At 39.7% G+C, this 18,184-nt stretch overlaps 1 protein-coding gene across 4 annotated transcripts in view; it reads left to right on the top strand.

Moving 5' to 3' along the window:
* HERC4 (HECT and RLD domain containing E3 ubiquitin protein ligase 4) overlaps positions 1–18,184 on the top strand; it is a 60,629-nt gene that overhangs the window by 28,706 nt on the left and 13,739 nt on the right. For all 4 annotated transcript variants that reach the window (XR_014789354.1, XM_084845400.1, XM_084845399.1 and 1 more), the window contains exons 12-19: positions 1,024–1,083; positions 1,224–1,335; positions 3,869–4,058; positions 4,735–4,907; positions 7,374–7,493; positions 14,527–14,625; positions 15,800–15,967; positions 16,549–16,692. Coding sequence is in view for 3 of the 4 variants with exons in the window: in XM_084845400.1 (XP_084701526.1) it covers positions 1,024–1,083; positions 1,224–1,335; positions 3,869–4,058; positions 4,735–4,907; positions 7,374–7,493; positions 14,527–14,625; positions 15,800–15,967; positions 16,549–16,692 (1,066 nt within the window). In the remaining variant the exon portion in view is untranslated. The remainder of the gene's footprint in view (positions 1–1,023; positions 1,084–1,223; positions 1,336–3,868; positions 4,059–4,734; positions 4,908–7,373; positions 7,494–14,526; positions 14,626–15,799; positions 15,968–16,548; positions 16,693–18,184) is intronic.

Genomic DNA, 18,184 nt, shown 5'->3' with positions numbered 1-18,184 from the left:
CAGCATGGCCAATGGTTAGGAATGCTGGGCCTGTAGTCCAACACATCTGGAAGGTGCCAGGTTGGGGAAGGCTGCACTAAACCATAGTTTTGTGCAGGGATGGAAAAGTGGGGCCTGGGGGCCACTTTCTAACTCAGGAACACCCCCCCCCCCCCCGCAGGCCATACTCCCACTGTGCTGGTGAAATTTCGTGACGTGGTGGTGGCAAAAAAAATCTCTGCCAGTTTTTTTCCTGCAGTGCAGCGTGGTAGTTCTGGCAATCTGACAGTGGGGGCTTCAGGAGAGGACAGAGGGGTTCATGTGGCCCCCCTGTCTCTCACTGCTGATTATTGAGATTTGCAGAAGCAGGAAGGAAGTGCCGTGAAATTTATGCTTGTGAGCGTCCCAATCTCGCTTTGGTTCATTCCAGTTCGGGCACATGGTGCTAAATGTTACGTGTACACTTGGCCAATGTGTAACTTCATCACTTTCCTCAGAGTGCACGTGGTGGTGTCCAGTAAGTTAACTATGCAAAATGATTAGGCTTTGTAGAAACTTATTTTTGGTTAGTCTTTTCAAGGATAGCAAGAAGTGTATTTTAAGATATTTTCTTCTGGATTAGGACACTTTCTTTGAGTGTGTTCTTAATTGTGTTACTTAACCTGGTTGCCTTGCCCTTTACAGGACAGATCTATTTCTAAAATGAAATTTGAAAAATATTATAAAAATGTAAGAAGTGAAAATTAGTCCCCTAAACATTGCCCGTGTAGTGTCTTCTGAAGTTCTTGATTCTAGTGTCGATCAAGCATATCATATTTTAACAGAACTGATTGGCACTTGACTCTAATAATACGTTGAAGTGTGTCTTGTGAATTATGTCTTTCTGTAAACACATTGGCTTGCATGTCCCATTTCATCTAATGATATTAGAATAGCTGTCATTAGCCAAGGAATAGAATGCCACCAGCAATTATTAAAAACTTTTAAAGCACTGTATCAAATTTATTTTTGGATAATGTTTTTTCTTATGTTTGCTTTTAATAGTGAAATAGATGGAACATTTTCTTCAGCTGGCTGTCTAAATGGAAGCTTTTTGGCTATCAGGTCAGTGGGTAATATGTCATATTTTAAACTCCTGGAACATAATTGAATGAAAAGTTTGGAAATGATTTAACAATTACATAGTTAAAAGTATTGAGAATAGGCAATGGAAAGCAGAATTTCCTTGTTTTTTCTTTCCATAGCAATGATGATCACTACAGAACTAGTGCCAGATTCTCAGGGGTTGATATGAATGCTGCTCGCCTTCTGTTTCACAAACTTATACAGCCGGAGCATCCTCATATATCTCAGCAGGTTTGTTCTGAAAATCCTTCTTGAATCTAGTCTCAGTTCCATTGTTACCTAAATCACAGGTGGGCAGATTTTTGGCTTGTGAGATCTGCTTTCTTTTTTGCCATAACCCGAAGGTCCACTTATCAGAGCTAGGGACAAAATAGTGGCAGGGTGGGTGGTTGGGGGCAGTGGAATCAATTACCTGCTGCATTTCATGAACCATACACTGTATATACAAATACAAATCTATGTATCAGGGCTCCTATAGATCAGGGACTTCAACACAAAACTCTCGAAAGTGACCATTAGAGCTGCACAAAGACCTGGTCAAGGGCAACCAGTTAATACTTATATTTTATAAGTGAATACTTGGGCTAAAATATAAGTGATTAGCACAATTTTACTTGCTGCTGTTTTATTTGCTACCCATCAATCCTGATCTACCTTCTACCTGCTCCAACCTAGATGCTACACTGTATTAATCAATTGATGGTAGTTTTTACTGTGAATTGGTTTTAATGCAATAAATTTGTATTTTATACTTATTTTTTAAAGTCTCAAAGCAGCAGCTCCAGAATAGCTTTACAAAGTTGTCAAATCTTTGTGATTTAAAAAAAATGTAGTTTTACTATTTAGCATTTTAATAACTGGGTTTAGATATAACACTAAACTATGGATTGTTTAGCTGAACTCTTAATTGTTTGGATGCCCAAACTCAGTCCAGACAACTAACTATGCTTTGTGGCCAAAACAAACTATTATGTGAAATGTTGATTTGAAGTTGTCTTATAAATCTCTGCTTGCGTTATCTGTGATTTGTAGTTACATCAGAACTTGGAATCCTGGCTAGAAACTGAAACTGCTCATGTAACTAAGATATTCTTTTTCCACACCACCCTATCCACATCCTTGTTCATAAGCGCTCCCTTTCCATCCTAACTGCCTAGCTTTACAGCAGCCTTGTGAAGGAAAAAAAAATGTAAGGGACCATGGATGCCTTTACCCATATCTAATGAGGGATATATGTCAGAACTACACATTTGCTCTTAGCATGCTATACCAACAGCTCCATTGATGCAATTACACAATTTGATGTAAGGCTAAGCGCTTCTCCTCAACCACCGCCACCGCCACCCACTCACTCCCTGTGTAACTCTGTTTCTGCAACAATCAACCATCCCTGTTTCTGTCTTAAGTTATTGTTAACATTTATTCTTGTGGTTGTTCACCATAAAGTTTTAATACTGGGGGAGTGGGGGGACTTGTGGCCACAGCAGGAAGGACTTTTGCTTCGTAGATTTGGGAGGTAAGGGTTGACAAATAGAAGCTTTAGTGTTTTGCCCTGGGGCTTGCTGAGAGCTGCTGAAACTGCTGAGAGGAAAGTGTTCTTGTTACCTTCCCCATTTTGCAGCCAGCCAATGGCAAAAGAAATAGTGACATCTTGTTAGTCCTCAGCTGCCGCAAAGGCCTTGGGGATAGCAGCCAGGTATTCTCAGAGGAGGTGGAGGGGTCAATAACAATAATGTTAACAATAACATTAGGCAAAGCAAGCTACAGTTTCTTTGTCTATGAGCGGGATCCTGGCTTCTTAAACAAACCATGGTTAAAACAGACTGTGGCTTAGTATTAAATCCAAACACAGCCAATGAGTCTTTTATTAATATGTGTTATACTCCAGAACAGAAATGAATAGCCATGATGACATTCACTTTCACCATTTTTATGAAGTGGCCATTTTAAAAAAGATTACTGGCCCCAAACCATTCAGGGCTTAAAAATATTATTTTTATTTATTAATTAAAATTAATTATTATACAAAAAACAGATTATATAAAAACAACCAAGTCAAGGCACACATATACACATACTGACACACAAAAAGACATGAAATGCTGTACAGTAAAGAAAATTAAGTATATGCTCGATTATTGTCCTGATAATTACTATTCCAGAACATTACAAAGACCATCCTTCAATACATTTATTTTATTTATTGTCCATTATTTGATTTTCTATACTTTAATTTGATAAACTTGCAATATTCCATATTCTACTGTACCATACATAAAACAATGGAGCAACAGCTTTCTTCCAGTTTGCACTGTACACTACTCTTCCAGTTTGCTCAACTGCCGTGAGCAGGTTTACAACAGCTTCATGGTCAATATTATTAATCAAATTTTTCAGGTAACACAGTAATATTACTTTAAGATTTTGTGGTATTAAGCAACTGGTTACTTCATTAACCAGATTCAAAGTATTAATCCAAAAGAGTTGTGTAACTGGACAATTCCAAAATATATGCAAAAAATCCACCCCCTCACACACACACTACAGACAGACATCATGAGTGTAAAGTAGCTATTAAAAAAAACCTTTACTGTGATGAAAGTTATGAGGGGCTCTTGGTTTTTTTTAATAAGTAAAGTTTATGTTCAAGTTTGTTTTTAATTGTAAACTGTAACATGACCTCTTTTTCTAAAATTTACTGTTTTATTCGCATAGAAATTACTCTTAATTTAAAACTAGGATCTGTTTTGCACAACATTCCCAGGTGGCAGCTAGTTTGGAGAAGAACCTTATTCCTAAACTGACTAGTTCCTTGCCTGATGTTGAAGCCCTAAGACTTTTTCTAACACTGCCAGAATGCCCACTAATGAGTGATGCAAACAATTACATGACATTAGCTATTCCATTTGCAACCGCTGTTGTGAATCTAGAAAAAGCTCCACTGAAAGTACTTGGTAAGGTTTGTTTTGTTTAGCTTCAGTTGTGAATTGGTATGTGTTATTCTGCTGTAAAGATGCAGCAGCTTGCAATGCTAAGAGCAGGTGTATCTGATCTCTCAAACTTATTGTAATCAGTTTACATCTTCTGTTTATTGCTCTACTAAAAGGAAGTATTGTTGCATGAATATCCTTGCATATTTGTATGAGAGATACTACTAAGCTATAAAAATGACATAGATTCCTAATTTTTGGCCTGGCTTTTCTCTGATTAAGCTAATGTTTACATGTATTTTCTCTTTTTGGATTCATGGTTAATTAAATGTATTTCACGCAGCAAAGTTTCGTGCTACTGCTTGAGATTCCTCCCCAAGGAGGAATAAACATTGCACTTCCCTTTGTAAGTATGTCACTTCATAGCCTGAGCTAGAGACAAGGCTCTGTATTGGGAATTGTGACTGTAGATCTTACGTAAAGCAGAACTTGCTTATTTTTCTTTACTTCCCAGCGAAAGGACCTCCTCCTTACATATTGAAACTATATAAATGTGGTGTGGATAAATATTCTGACCTTATTTAGTGCTTAACAACGGATGAACTGAGGGTATAGGTAATGTTCTGTACAAGCCCAGTTCTGCAACGTTTTTGTCTGCAACTGTAACTTCAAGATTTGTTTTTTCCCCTTTTATTTATAGAAAACTGGTGGTCTGTGTTAGAACCTCCATTATTCCTCAAAATAGTGGAACTTTACAAAGATGTTGTGGTCCACCTTCTGAAATTGTACAAGATGGGTATCCCTGCCTCAGAGCAAAGAATCTTTAGTAGCTGTCTGCACAGTTCCCTCAAGGTTTTGGAAATTTTGCATAGGGTATGTATAGGCTATTCTGATTCCTATTTCTAAGTTGTGATGTACATCTTGTCAAACGTAGTGCATCGTTAATGTAATTGACTTTAACTGGATATTCATTTAGAGTTCTAAAGATACAATTCTTCTGCAGTGCCTTCTGGGTGTGTGGACCACTGGAATTTGTTTGGCATCCATGTACTTGTAATTGGAAGAAACATTTACTTGTGTTCTGATGAGGAGAAATGAAAGCCTATACTTCAGGGGTCTCCACCCTTTTTGGACCTAGGGGCACATTTGGGAATTTGAAAAGCTGTTGTGGGCACCATCACAAAATGGCTCCCATGGATGATGTGGCAAGTCGCATAATGGCTTCTGTGGGGGCCTGGCTAGTCAAAAGTGAGCTAAAGGGGTGGTGGGGAAGAGAGAAATAGTGAGGCTAGAAGCTGGGAGGGAAGGGAAAATAGCAAGGCAAAGGGGTAGAAGGGAGAGAAAGAGCAAGATTAGAGGCTGGGAGCGGGGAGGAACAGCAAGGTAAAAAGGTGGGGAGAGAAATAGCAAAGATGGAAAGTGAGGAGGCGGGGAATCAGCAAGGCAAAGAGGTAGAGAAAGAGCAAGACTAGAGGCTAGGAGGGGGGAAAACGGTGAGCTAAAGAGGTGGGGGGGAACATTGAGGCTAGAGGCTGGGAGTGAGGGGGAGAAAGAGCAAGGGAAAAGGGGAGAGGGGAGAGAAAGAGCAAGGCTAGAGGATAGAAAGGGAGAGAAAAAAGATTAACCTTTTCCAAAGTTTTTAATAAGAATTTTTTTAGAAGGGGGCAGGGAGTGGAGAGCTTCGTAGGTGCTGTTGAAGGTCCCCACGGGTGCCATGTTGGGGCCCCTGCCACACTTTGTTATAAAACATCGGCATGAAATGGGGACATTTTCTCAACCAAACCACAAACTGAAGGGTTGTATCAGTTTCTCAAATTGAGTCAAAATTTATTTTGTGAAGTACTGGCTGGCTTCAACAATATTTTGCTACAGAACACCAAGGGCAAAGGAGGGTCACTCAGGCTAAGTTTCTAAGCACACTTGCTGGAACCAAGTTCAGTGTCTTATCCTCTGAGTGCTAATATCTAAATAGCTATAAAGCTAATGAGATCCAATTAGAACTCCATTTTTCAAATACCAGTCTTGCTCATGGGCTGCCAGATAGCGGGAAGTATTTTCAGTACTGAGTTGGGGTTTGGAGTGCGCCTTGGAGTAAAATATATGGTTATTTTTTTTAACAATAAGTTGTTAATTTCTACAGCATATATAATACAACATCTTTCTACAGACAAATAATTTAAAACACAATCTCTCTTGCTACTATTTGATTATAAACAATTACCTGCACCAATCCTCGCATAACCCTAAAACAGAACTTGGGTTATGCAAGGGTTGTTTAACCTTTGTATAACCCATGCTTGCCAGGTTTGCACGACATGACAACCCCCAAGCAGGGATTGCATATTCAAAATGGCAGCTCCATGTGCCTTGCCTGTGCCACAGACTCATTGTGGGTTAAGTAAGTGGGCTGTCGTGCAAACAGCCCCAAAGTGACCTAGTTTGCATGATCACCATAGACTAAACAAGCCATGGTGCCGTGTTTAAACTGTGGTGTGTGCCGGGTGCCATTTTACTAATTACCCATCCAGGTGCAGCTTGTTGTATAGTCTGAACCCAGGTGGCATGGCTTGTTTGAGGGTGGCTTGTTTGAAGGGGGAACAGCTCTCAAATGGTCTGTTGGGTTATTTCAGGGTTGTTTCCCCATTGAACAAGCCATGCTGTCCAGATTGGGATGACACAACAAGCCGCGCCCAGACAGGTAACTAGGCAAATGGCGCCTGGCACATGCTATGAATTAAGTAAGCCACCATGGCTTGTTTAAGCCATGGTGATTGTGCGAACTGGGCCAGTTTGTTGTTGGGTTGTGAACTCTGGGTTGTTTAAACTGTGGGTTGTCGTTACATGTGAACCCAGGACCTTGGGTTGTTCATGGCTTGTTTTGTCAGGCCACAGAGGCAGTAGGCAAAAATGGTAAAACCACCACCACCACCAGCTGCTCTACATACCAGTACTGCAATGCCACAAAAGGATACATGGAGGAAGCAGGTGAAGGAGGAGGGACCTTATCCAGGAATTGAGAAAATAAACCATGGTTTGTTCAGTCATCTGCCAGACAAACCTGGGGTACGGCAACAAAACATGGGTTAGCGTTATTTGTGAACCTGGTCATTTTGTGAGTCTGAAGAATGTCTAGTCTTGTTATGCTGTGGAAAAGAGACATTTATAGATGAAAATTGATCTTTTCCAGAGTTCAGTCTAGGATATATATTTGTACTTGTTAAAAAGCCAGGTATTAGATGACATTTCATATGTGTGTCTGAACAAATGTTTTAGTCTTACTAGAATGAAATGAAATGTATAATGTTCTTAGTGACAGATAACATTTTTTTAAAAATTTAGGTAAATGAAAGAGGTGGGCAAATCATACAGTATGATAAATTCTACATACATGAAATACAGGATTTGATAGACATAAGAGATGACTACTTTACCTGGATCCAGCAGCAGGCATATGGAATGGTAAATATCCCATTTTTGTTCTCCCCATGCCATGTAGTACATAGCAGTTGTACTACATGCTCTTGGATTCACATGGTTAAACTGTTCCTTAACTCTTATCACTGGAGTGAGTTGCATGATTTCAGTGCTCCCCCAGATATAAAAATAAGTTCTTGCACACACAAAACTAGGTGTCAGGAAGAAAGATTTAACCTTTCTTTGTGTATGGATTTTTTAATGTCATATTCAGTTACGGAATCCCCCTGCCCCTGCAATTGAAAGTAGCACAATGCAAGAATAGCTTTACATTGGGACAAGTTGTTTGTTTAGAGTACCTCCTGGCTTTCCTGTCAATTCTAGTCTTGGCCTTGCATGTTTTAATTTCCTGAATAATGTGGCTTTATGAAGTTTTTTTTTGAAATGTTACATTCTCTGTCAAGCCCATGCACAGTGAAAAAAAGTATTTGATCAGCACAGTAGAGGGGACTAGGTTGTTTAGGTAGTACCGAGTATGTAAGCTGAAATGATGTGCTACTGAGTGAATAAAACAGCAAGCTATGGTGTACCACTAACCACGATCGGAAGCTTCTGATCTTGGCCCATGAGAGAGGAGGAGCATGTACATCCAAGGCTAATGCTTGTAACAACAAACCATGGTTGCATCTGACTGGCCACACTGATTATCCAAAGTGTCTGAGCTGCTGAATAATACAAGATAATGGTCAGTGGTCTGCAAACCTTTTCTTGGCTTACTAGTCAACCTATTTCTTTTCTTGCCACTGATCTTTCTCTGAGGACTTAGAGAAAGGAGAATGGTGTTTGTCCTGGCACTGGGCTCTTGAAGCAACAGCAGCGGCAGCGCTGCACTACTGCTGTCTTTGTCAAATGCCCAGTGGAAATGTTGAAGAAATATCCCATGTTGAAGGATATTGAAATATCCCATTTTCAATATGTTGAAGGGTGAGGGGAAGAGGAGGAGAGGTGGCTTCTTTAGTACTTTTGCAGAAAGCATCCGATGTGCATTGCTGTTTCCTCTTCCAAATGCCCAGTGGGAAAGGGAGGAAGCCATCATTCCCACTTCTTTCCTGGAGACAAAGAAGGGGTAATTTCTTTCCCCTTTCCAAGGATTTTGCATGGGGTAGCAACAAGGCACTGCTGGCAGTTTCTGCAAAAGCATAACTTGTGGGGTAGAAGCTATCTCTCCTTTCTTCCCTATTCTCTGTGGAGGAAAAAACAGATGATTTCATTCCTACAAATTGAGCTTCTGCAGGAAGTTCCAGATGTGACTCATGGTGCTGCCTTCTGCAAAAAACAAATAGTCTCTGCACAATTTTTTTCAATCTTCTCCTTCAACAAACACCCCCCCCCCCCCCCGCACAGTCAGTCCCATTCAAGAGAATCCCCTAGCCCTCTGAAGAGGCTTTTCAGGGGACTGCGGAAGGGTAAGAGAGCGTAGGAAAATTACCTTCTGCCAGCACAACTCTGGATGCAAGGCATAGAATGTTGTTTTGATAGTCCCTGAGACTTCCAATAAACTCAGGAGGTGAGTGAGTTACTGACTCTCACACAATGCTGTTTGAGTATAGCTAGAAAAGATCTTTCCAGGAAAATGTTGAAGCCACATGGCATTTTTGAGAGAGCCGTTGCCATAAACATAAGAGTATGAATCTGAACTCTTGAGTCACATGACTATTTTATCATGTGAAATGTGTTCTCTTAAGTCACTTCTTCCAACTTTTCCATAATTCAAGCCTAACCAGGTCCATACACTATTTTATACATGAAAAGGTAATATACAAATTCTGTGCAAAGAAATCTCATCCTGCCATTAGAAACATTACAGAAATCAGTTGGAATTACATGCATCCCATAGAAGAAAAACATACAAGGTACAAGCAGAGAAAAATGTTCATAACGACATCTATAAACTGAAAGGTCAGTGGAAATGTAAAAGATTTACTGGGATATGGGGTACATGTTGTTTGGAAATGGTTATCTCTATTTCTGGTATATTTTCTTTTTGCTACCAAAACCCTAATGGAGATATTGCTCAAGGGCAGTACATGGATCCTTACTTTATACTGAAGGTAGCAATAGAACTGAGTTTGAAAGCAAGGAAGGATACTTGAAAACTATTCGAAAAAGGCTACAGGAACCAAAATGACTGAATCGCTAAATGATAGTGATCAAAATACTAATACCACTTAAGAATGCCATCTGCCCTTACACACTTTTTCTAATGACTTACTGAAATACATTGCCTTATGAGAGGGTTCCTGTGTTTGATGTCACACCATTGCAATTACCCATGGAATCTGTAGATTCTACCTTTTCCATTCAATAACAGTGGTACTCTCAAAGAAATCCCCCCCCCCCATTATATAAAACCGCAATTGTATTTTTAGATCAGAAGTGTCTCCCTGCTCATATATCTCAAGTGAGGAGTTTGAACTATTTTTGTAATGGGTTGGCGTGGAGCCTGGAGTCAGGCTAAATTAAATAGGATCTGGACTTGGGGATACTCATGAGAAATACAATCTGCTGTTCAACAGCTCAAGAAATGAAAAAGATTAGTCACAAATGCATTTTGAATAGATCAGTTGTGCATGCAAAAACTGTCAGTTATCAGCATGTTGATGCACAAGCAGAAGCATTGAAAATGTTCTGTATTTAAATTAGCTTTCTTGCACTTTTGACTTTTCACAAGATGCATTAACAAGTGATTAATTAATTAATTAATTTTAAGATGCATTAATAACTGATTTTGTTTGAATAAACAGATATGTAGGGGATGTAATGTGTATGAAATGGCATGCCAAACCACAATAAACAGCTAGCAAATGTGCATTGAGCTTATACGTTTATACATTTAAAAAACTTCTTAATAAACAGATTTTAAAATATGAAATGTTTTTGCAGAAATGCCAGCTATAGTCACAAATGAGAGTATGTTGCAGTTGAAAAATACTCTCATTTGTGACTGAAACTGGCATTTTATGCCAAAAAGTTTCACATTTTACAATCTGTTTATAAAAAAAATATTTAAATTTTAAACTTATATAACTATATATAAGTTATAAGATTGCTGGTCATTTATTGTTGTTTGATTTATTTGTCATATTATGGCTAACATGCTGTTACCCACAGTAAGCTAAGATGGGCTGGGGTAAAGCTTTTGAATAAATGTTCTAAATTGTAGGTGGCTGACATCTTAAAGCTGGAGAGCTGTTTGTTTAGGATCTAAACTAGTACATTAAGGGCACAATCCTATCGGGATGGGCGGCTGCCTCCGAAGTTGGAAGTGACCGCCTGTCCAATGCAGGACAGGAGCAGCGTGGAGACACTGAAATTGGCTGTCTAGCAGTGGAAAGTTGGGGGGGGCGGGGCAACGGATGGCAGGCAATACATAAGAAGTGTCAGAAAGGCAAATCCCCCCACCCCACCCCACCCCTGGGAACGCCCCGTTTTTGCTGCTCCACACTCCTCTTATGAGCACGGAGTGCGGGGCTGATCCGCACTGCCTACAAGGCAGCATGGGAGGGGTGGAGGTTGGTTCCCAGGAACCGACCTATCCTATGGCTGTCTAGCCGCTGACTAGCAGCCATAGGATTACGCCCTAAATGACACAACGCTGCAAGTATCTCAGCGTCTTCGTCTGTCTGCTTCTCATGTACTCTGGCAGTTCTTATGCATGCTTAGCATAGATCAGAAGCAGGGGCACTTCTGTTTTTGCTGTTGCAGCTACAGTGTAGCTGGTCAGAAGTGGAAGCTGGGGGTGGGAGTGATGTCACCATTGGAATATGCCAAGTTAGTGTTGAGCTCCGAAGCCCAATGCAGCCTTATAATAGAAAACAGCATCTAACAGCAACAACAAACTTAACAAAAAAGATCAGAAAAATACAAGTCATGCTCAGTTGGAAGACAATGCAGAAATACTGCGCAGATCTCAAAAACCAGGAAAGGACAATTTAGAGCTGCTTGGGATCATCACGGGTCAGTTAAAACAACCCAAGCAAGTTTTAAAGCAAGAATGGTAATACTTAACCAAATCTCTAGAAATAAAGATCACTGATATAACAGGTAGTAAATGACATTGCTAAAATGTCTGATGAGGCTCTTGAGATGGCAATTGGCTACCAAACAAGTATTAAAAGTTGAAAAAGTCTAATGGGTCTTTGGGAATATGTGGAAGACCTTAGAAAATAGAAGCTGCCTGTTGAATTTGCGGATCAGAGGGATCAGCTGAATTTGACAGCATTCCTAGTTTCAGTGCTTTCTGAAATCTTCTCTGATCGACCAATTTAAGCATTTAAGGCTGAGGAAATCAAATGGGCACATAGGGCTTTTCTACATGAGGCATTTATCGTGTGCTTGTCATTCCCTACTCACTTTGGTTACGGGTTAGACAATGTCGTGACCTTCCAGTTTCACTTTTGTTTCTAACAAGCACTTTCAGCAAGTTTTTTTAGAGGGGCATTTAATTGTGAAAGTGAAAGAAACCACTTTTTTCACTTGCATATTTGCGCTATTCTGCTATACCAAAGTGCCACCTAGAGCTTATGTAGCAGAAAGGCAGGAAAAGAAACGCTGTTCATGTAGTCCTGGGATCTCAGTTCTGTGTTGAAACCAAAAGTGGATACAGTGGATTAACAGCCTCACGTAGAAAAGCTCTTAGAGTTATTACTGGAGAGCCTGGAGGAAGGCCATGAGACATTATTATTAGACTTGAAAAACATAAGGTACAATTCTTAGTGCAGCAACACAACTACCAACAACAGAATTTGGAAAATTCTATTTGGGAAAAAATGGCACAAGGAAAAAAATTGAGAAAAAATGGCACAAGAATTTATCTCCCCACCCCCACATATCTCCTGTAATACCCTTCTTACATAATACCCCCTCTGTTTTTAATGAGGTCAAATACAAGCAATGTAACTATGGGGGCGGGGAGAGATAGGTTTAGACTTCACAATCTATACACAGGTGTCAGTGAATATGAATAAAAAATAATATGGGAGAAATAAACACAAATTGGCCAAAAATTCATCAAATTTTGTACTTCAGTGCCTGAAGTAAGGAAATTAACCCATTAGACCTCTTGCTGTTTATGAACAGATGATAATGATCAGCATACCTCAAAGGTAATTTCCTGTTTATAAAGTAACAATAGCAGAAACCAGAGGGACCATAGACCATTTGAAAGATGTAGCTCTAAAACATCTGGAAGCAAAATGGCACAACAAATCTTTTAAATTCAGTTCAGCAAAAATAAAGAGAAAATGCTATAAAGACCATTCATTGCCAGACTTGGGCCTAAAGATCCAGCTCGTCCCTAGCTGATTCACTCTTCATTGCTGGTATCTGCCATTAATTCACATTTACGGTAGCTTAAACTTAAATATTGGAGGGATGTAATTAAATAAGCATTTACATGCCCATGTGGTGGGAATGCAAAGTAGTCGAGAGACATTCTGAAATAAAGTATTTCATGAGTGCAGTAACAGTGTAAACCAACTTGTATCAAATAATGCAAAAATGAGTTTACTATTTTTGATGGACTGAATGGAACACTACTTCATAAAGAACTGTTAACCTTATGTTTATAGCTGCCAGACAAGAAGCAATTGTAAAAAGTTGGAAAACAAATACAAACCTTTCAGTACATTCATGATACCACCATTTATGGTCTATTGCCTTGGCAGAAAAATTAACCAAACAGTTAAGAGCAATAAAGACACAAAACAAGAGTGCCAATAACCTCTTTGAACAATGGTATAGGTTTATCAACTATGTCAACAAAATGGACGATACAGTAGTACCACCAAGCTCCCTGTGGAAGGACTTGTGTGGCTAATGAATTATTCCAGTACTTTCCTCAGTGAACTCTCTGAATTCATTTGTTTCAATGACATGAACTCTCTGTTCATTTGACATCATATCATCAAATGAATGTATCTAATCGATTACCCTGTGTTGTCCTGCGTAATGTTGTTGATTATCTGTTATATTGAATGAAATTTAATAAAAAATATTTTAAACCTTCCACCCACCCTGAAAGAAATGAAAGCTGTGGCACTTATACCCAATTCTTGTCCTTCCCTTTACTTCAAATCTGGGGTGGCTAAGAACCAAAAGTAAGTTTCCAGGAACAGGCTGGTAACTACAAGTGTCATAAGGAACCTTGTAGGACACTCTAGCATGGGAAGAATTGCTTAGCACACATCCACAACTAGGCATAATTAGCCTCTGCATGCTCCAAGCAGGAGTACTGTGCTTGTGGGGGCTCATGTGGAAGGTATAGGAGCCCTGCCAAGGTCGGCTCTGATGGCTAGTGCTGGACATGGCTGTAATGGAGGCCCCATGCATGTATTAGGGCTGGAGGTGGGTGCAGTGGCACCACATTACCCTCTTGGGTCCAGCTGTGCATATGGTGATGTCCACACTTGCCCCCGTGTGCAACAGAGTACTGGAATGGCTTGTGCCCATTTTTTTAAAAAGGAAAAAGTAGTCAAATATTTCAGTTTGTTTTACTTTTTTGTGGTGGTGAGAGGTGAGGAATATATATGCAGAAACTAACGATGCTTTTTCCTCTTAATTACTGCTGCCTTTTGTGCACTGCAATGGTTAGGATATCAGCTATGGATTAAATGAGGTAAGAGGTTTTCTGATTTCCACAGTAAAGTTCTGGAAACCAGACACAGAAATATTGACTTGTCAGGTTTGTCCATGGGGCCTTGAAATTAGTCTGATGTATAATCTTGAAAGATAAAGCCAGTACTGGATGTCCTGAGTAAGCAAATCAAATTGCATATAGGATTCATGGATTAAGCACATCTAATAGCTTAAAAAAAGACTAAACACTTTCATTGACCGGATAATTCTCTATTGCATCTATTTGTCAAGTAAAGCTTCCAGCACTACATATATTAAATCACAAGACAAATTTAAAATAAGCTCCCCACACTGGTCAACCCTTGATCAGTTAAGTAGAATTTTACAGACACTTTGTGCTAATACTGTAATCACTAACAGATTTTTCTCTTGTTCTTTTTAGCTAGCAGATGTGCCAGTCACAATTTGCACCTATCCCTTTGTGTTTGATGCCCAGGCAAAGACAACACTCTTGCAAACTGATGCCGTTTTACAGATGCAGGTAAAATAGTGATTTGCTTTAATATTTAAAAACATACAGGGCAAATTCCTGGATTGATACAACTGAAATGTGTGTGCTCATCCTTTTAAAAGTGGGTATCATCTCCTTTGTCTTTAACGTTCAAAGGACACTTCATAAGTAGCACTTCTCATACAAGGAGAGAAACATAGTCACAGATGAAGTGCACAGTGAAAATTTACTTTACTTTGAGGATACAGTCAGCCAGTTATTGTGTACAGCGGCTCTCAAATCTAGTTTGAATTGCAGTTAGTAATCTGTGCAAACTTTGCTTATTTAATCCATTAGGCAGATTTGCCTGCTAAGTCACTACTGATTGATGTCTTCAACAGAATAAGATAAATAGCTATTTGCATGGTTGCCTATGGCAAATAAGAGCTGCCTCCAGGAGACCAGGGAGGGAAATGCACAATAGTTTTCTCCTTTTAGGAGACAGTGTCTAACATAGGTGTGCATTGGCAGGTGGGTTGGTAAAAGTTTTTGTAGCCCAGTAACTTTTGTCAATTAATTTGTGAGGCTGTGTGAATGTTTGACTTATGTGGAAGCTCTTGGTTCAATCTTAAGAGCAGTGTTATTGAAGTTTGCTATTGCCTGGAGGACTTGTGTGGATTATAATGGACTTACAAGGATATGTAACATTTGTCTAGTGTGCTGGGGAGAAGGCCTGACGTGTGCCTTGACAAATAAAGCCATCATGCTGCATGCATGCAGCACTGATTCCCCCCCCCCCCGCTTCTGCCAGGATATACACAGTGACATCCTCCTGAGGGAGGGAATAAGAATTCACTGAGAAAGCCTTCTTGTACTACTTCTGACTGGTGTAGGGCAATCCCCAAAACGTCTTTTTTACCGAGAAACATCGTTCTATCCTTGAGCCTTAACTGTTTGGGCAAAAGGGAGGACAAGAGGCCAGGAGGCAATATTAACCGGGCAATCCCACAGTTGCAAAGAGGGTGCCTGCCCATTGTCCTGGGAGATGGTTGAGAAAAACATGTGCCCCACGTATCAAAAGATTTGGGAAACACTGCAATAGTGAAGTCACAAGCCAGGAATATTACTAGCCAATTGTAGAGTCTCTTGAGCATTAAGCCTGTCATGTATCTAGTGTCCATTACTATTTCTGCCACCACTAAGAATTTTACCTGGTTTTCCCCAGATGGCTGTTGACCAGGCTCACAGACAGAATTTCTCATCGATTTTTCTCCCAGTATTTGAATCTGTCAATCCATGTCTGATCTTAATAGTGCGCAGAGAAAATATTGTGGGGGATGCCATGGAAGTCCTAAGGAAAACAAAAAATGTAGATTACAAGAAGCCTCTGAAGGTATAGTTGTTTGCATGTTTATCTTTTGTGATCCCTTTCAGTTGTTCTCCCCATCTCCCTCCTGCTGTTTCCCCTTGTAAATATTATCTTGGATCCTGGGAGTGGGGCTAGGGAAGGAAGGTGGGAATTTTGAGCAGAAAAACTGGCAAAGAATGCTCCTTTTTCTCCTACTACTGCACTCCTTTTTCTCTTACTACTCAAAATCATAACCTCCTGTGGGTGTGTGTTTTTTTTTTTTTTTTTTGCGGGGGTGGGGGGATCTGTTGGTCCTTCATTACACACACTTGTAATGTGTGTAATTACCCTTCAGCATACATTCATCAGAGAGCCAATGCCAATCCCAGGTCTGTGAAAAATATGCTTGTATAATATATGTGGTTGCAAATATGTGTTTTTCATGTTCATACATTGCATTTTCATGTGTGCATGTAAAACATTTTGCAAGTGCAACTTAAAAGATGTAATGTGTGAGTTAGCCTTTATTCAGACTCTTTATTGTGCATTCTGTTATCCAAGTAACACATCTGTATGTGTGTGTAATTTTTTTAAATGTAGTATGCTAACTGCATTGCCAATGTTAGGTTATTTTTGTAGGGGAAGAAGCTGTTGATGCAGGAGGAGTCCGCAAAGAATTTTTCTTACTGATCATGAGAGAGCTGTTAGATCCCAAGTATGGAATGTTTAGGTATAATGAAGACTCCAGGCTAATTTGGTTCTCAGATAAGGTATGTAATTTCTTAGGTTTTTTTTTATGGTGGCAGTGAATGAATTCTTGTTTGCCTTCCAATGCGACCCTATGGGTGCTTGGAGAAGGATATTACTACATTATAGCTGCACAGTGCACACTAGCTGTCATCCTGTCATCTATTACGGTATTTGCTGTGTCAGAGTTTATGCTTCACCCTGAATATGCTTATTTCTGTCCTCTTCCCTTTGTGGTCATAGACATGTGCAATGTAGAACACACAACAGTGCCCTATTATGTCAGTGTTGTGTTTTATGTCGGATATGTGCAATGTATTACTTGTTTATCCATTTGTGTTTTGTAAAGTTTGTTGGGGTGTTTGCTCTTAGCTGTATTTTTGGGCCGGTCCTCATGTTTTTGTAATCACTGCACTGCACAGGTACATGGGGGTTCTTTGTTACTGTTTATTTTATTTATTATGAAAACTTATATCCTGTTCTTCAGTTTGAAGATGTTAGAGCATCTTCAAAATCTAAATAAGACCATTTAATTAAAAACAGCTGCAATAGCATAATCTTCAAGTAAAATGCTCAGGCATTAGAACACATCTGAAACAACTAACATTTAAAAGTCTCAGGCAAATATAAAGGTCTTCTCCTGATTCTAAAAACATATCAGAGGTCACCTTTGAAACCTACAGGGGAAGTTATTCTGCAACTGAGGTGCCACAACTGAAAAGGTCCTTCTGTCACAGTCTGCCTTGCTTCAGAAGGCGGGGGGACTTGGAGAAGGGACTCCAAGGATAATCTTAAAACTTGGGTAGTTCATGAGGGAAAAGGTGGTTTGTCAGTTATCTTGGTTCTAAACTTCTTTAGGGCTTTAAAGGAAGAACCAGCATCTTACATTGTGCCCACAAACAGACAGGCAACCAGTGTGGTTGTTTTTTGATCTGGTGAGATATTTTATTCAGTTAGTCTTCGCTGGTCACCGGGCTACCATTTTTTTTAATTAACTGAAGTTTCCCAGGCACATCAGCTAAAGCTGGTGAAAGGTAGGTTGAGCCATGGGAGCAATTATTCCAGCAGTAAGCCAGGTGTAACAGCACATGGAAGCTATGAACCTGATCCTTCAGGGAGAATCCAATCCTACCCACCTTCTGAAGCCAGTTCTTGATTCAGGGAGCAACGCTTAAAAAGCGCACTCTCTCATTTCTCCTGTCCCTTCCCCAAAGCTAGGATTCATGTGGTGGTGGGCAATATATCTTTGCATTGCCAACCCGAAAGCAGTCATTGCCTGCCACCATGGTTGTTATCTCACAAGAAAGGATTATAAAAACGCATAGTAAGCAGTTAAACGCTCTTTTTTGTAAGCCTCGAAAAATTAGATGGAACAGATTTTCATTCCATAGATTACAGTCTCAAAACATGTGCATTATTAATAATTTTGAATGTATTTGCTTGCATAAATGTTGTGATTCTACTTGAGATCTAACAGTAGTTGAACGTAACATGTTTTCTAAAATGTAAACAATA

Source organism: Heloderma suspectum, chromosome 3, assembly GCF_057233095.1.
Source record: "Heloderma suspectum isolate Gila_16-S chromosome 3, 16-S_ref, whole genome shotgun sequence".
NCBI classification, from domain to species: Eukaryota; Metazoa; Chordata; class Lepidosauria; order Squamata; family Helodermatidae; genus Heloderma; species Heloderma suspectum.
The sequence above is the reverse complement of the archived record's forward strand: the minus strand, read 5'-3'. Positions and strand labels throughout refer to the sequence as shown.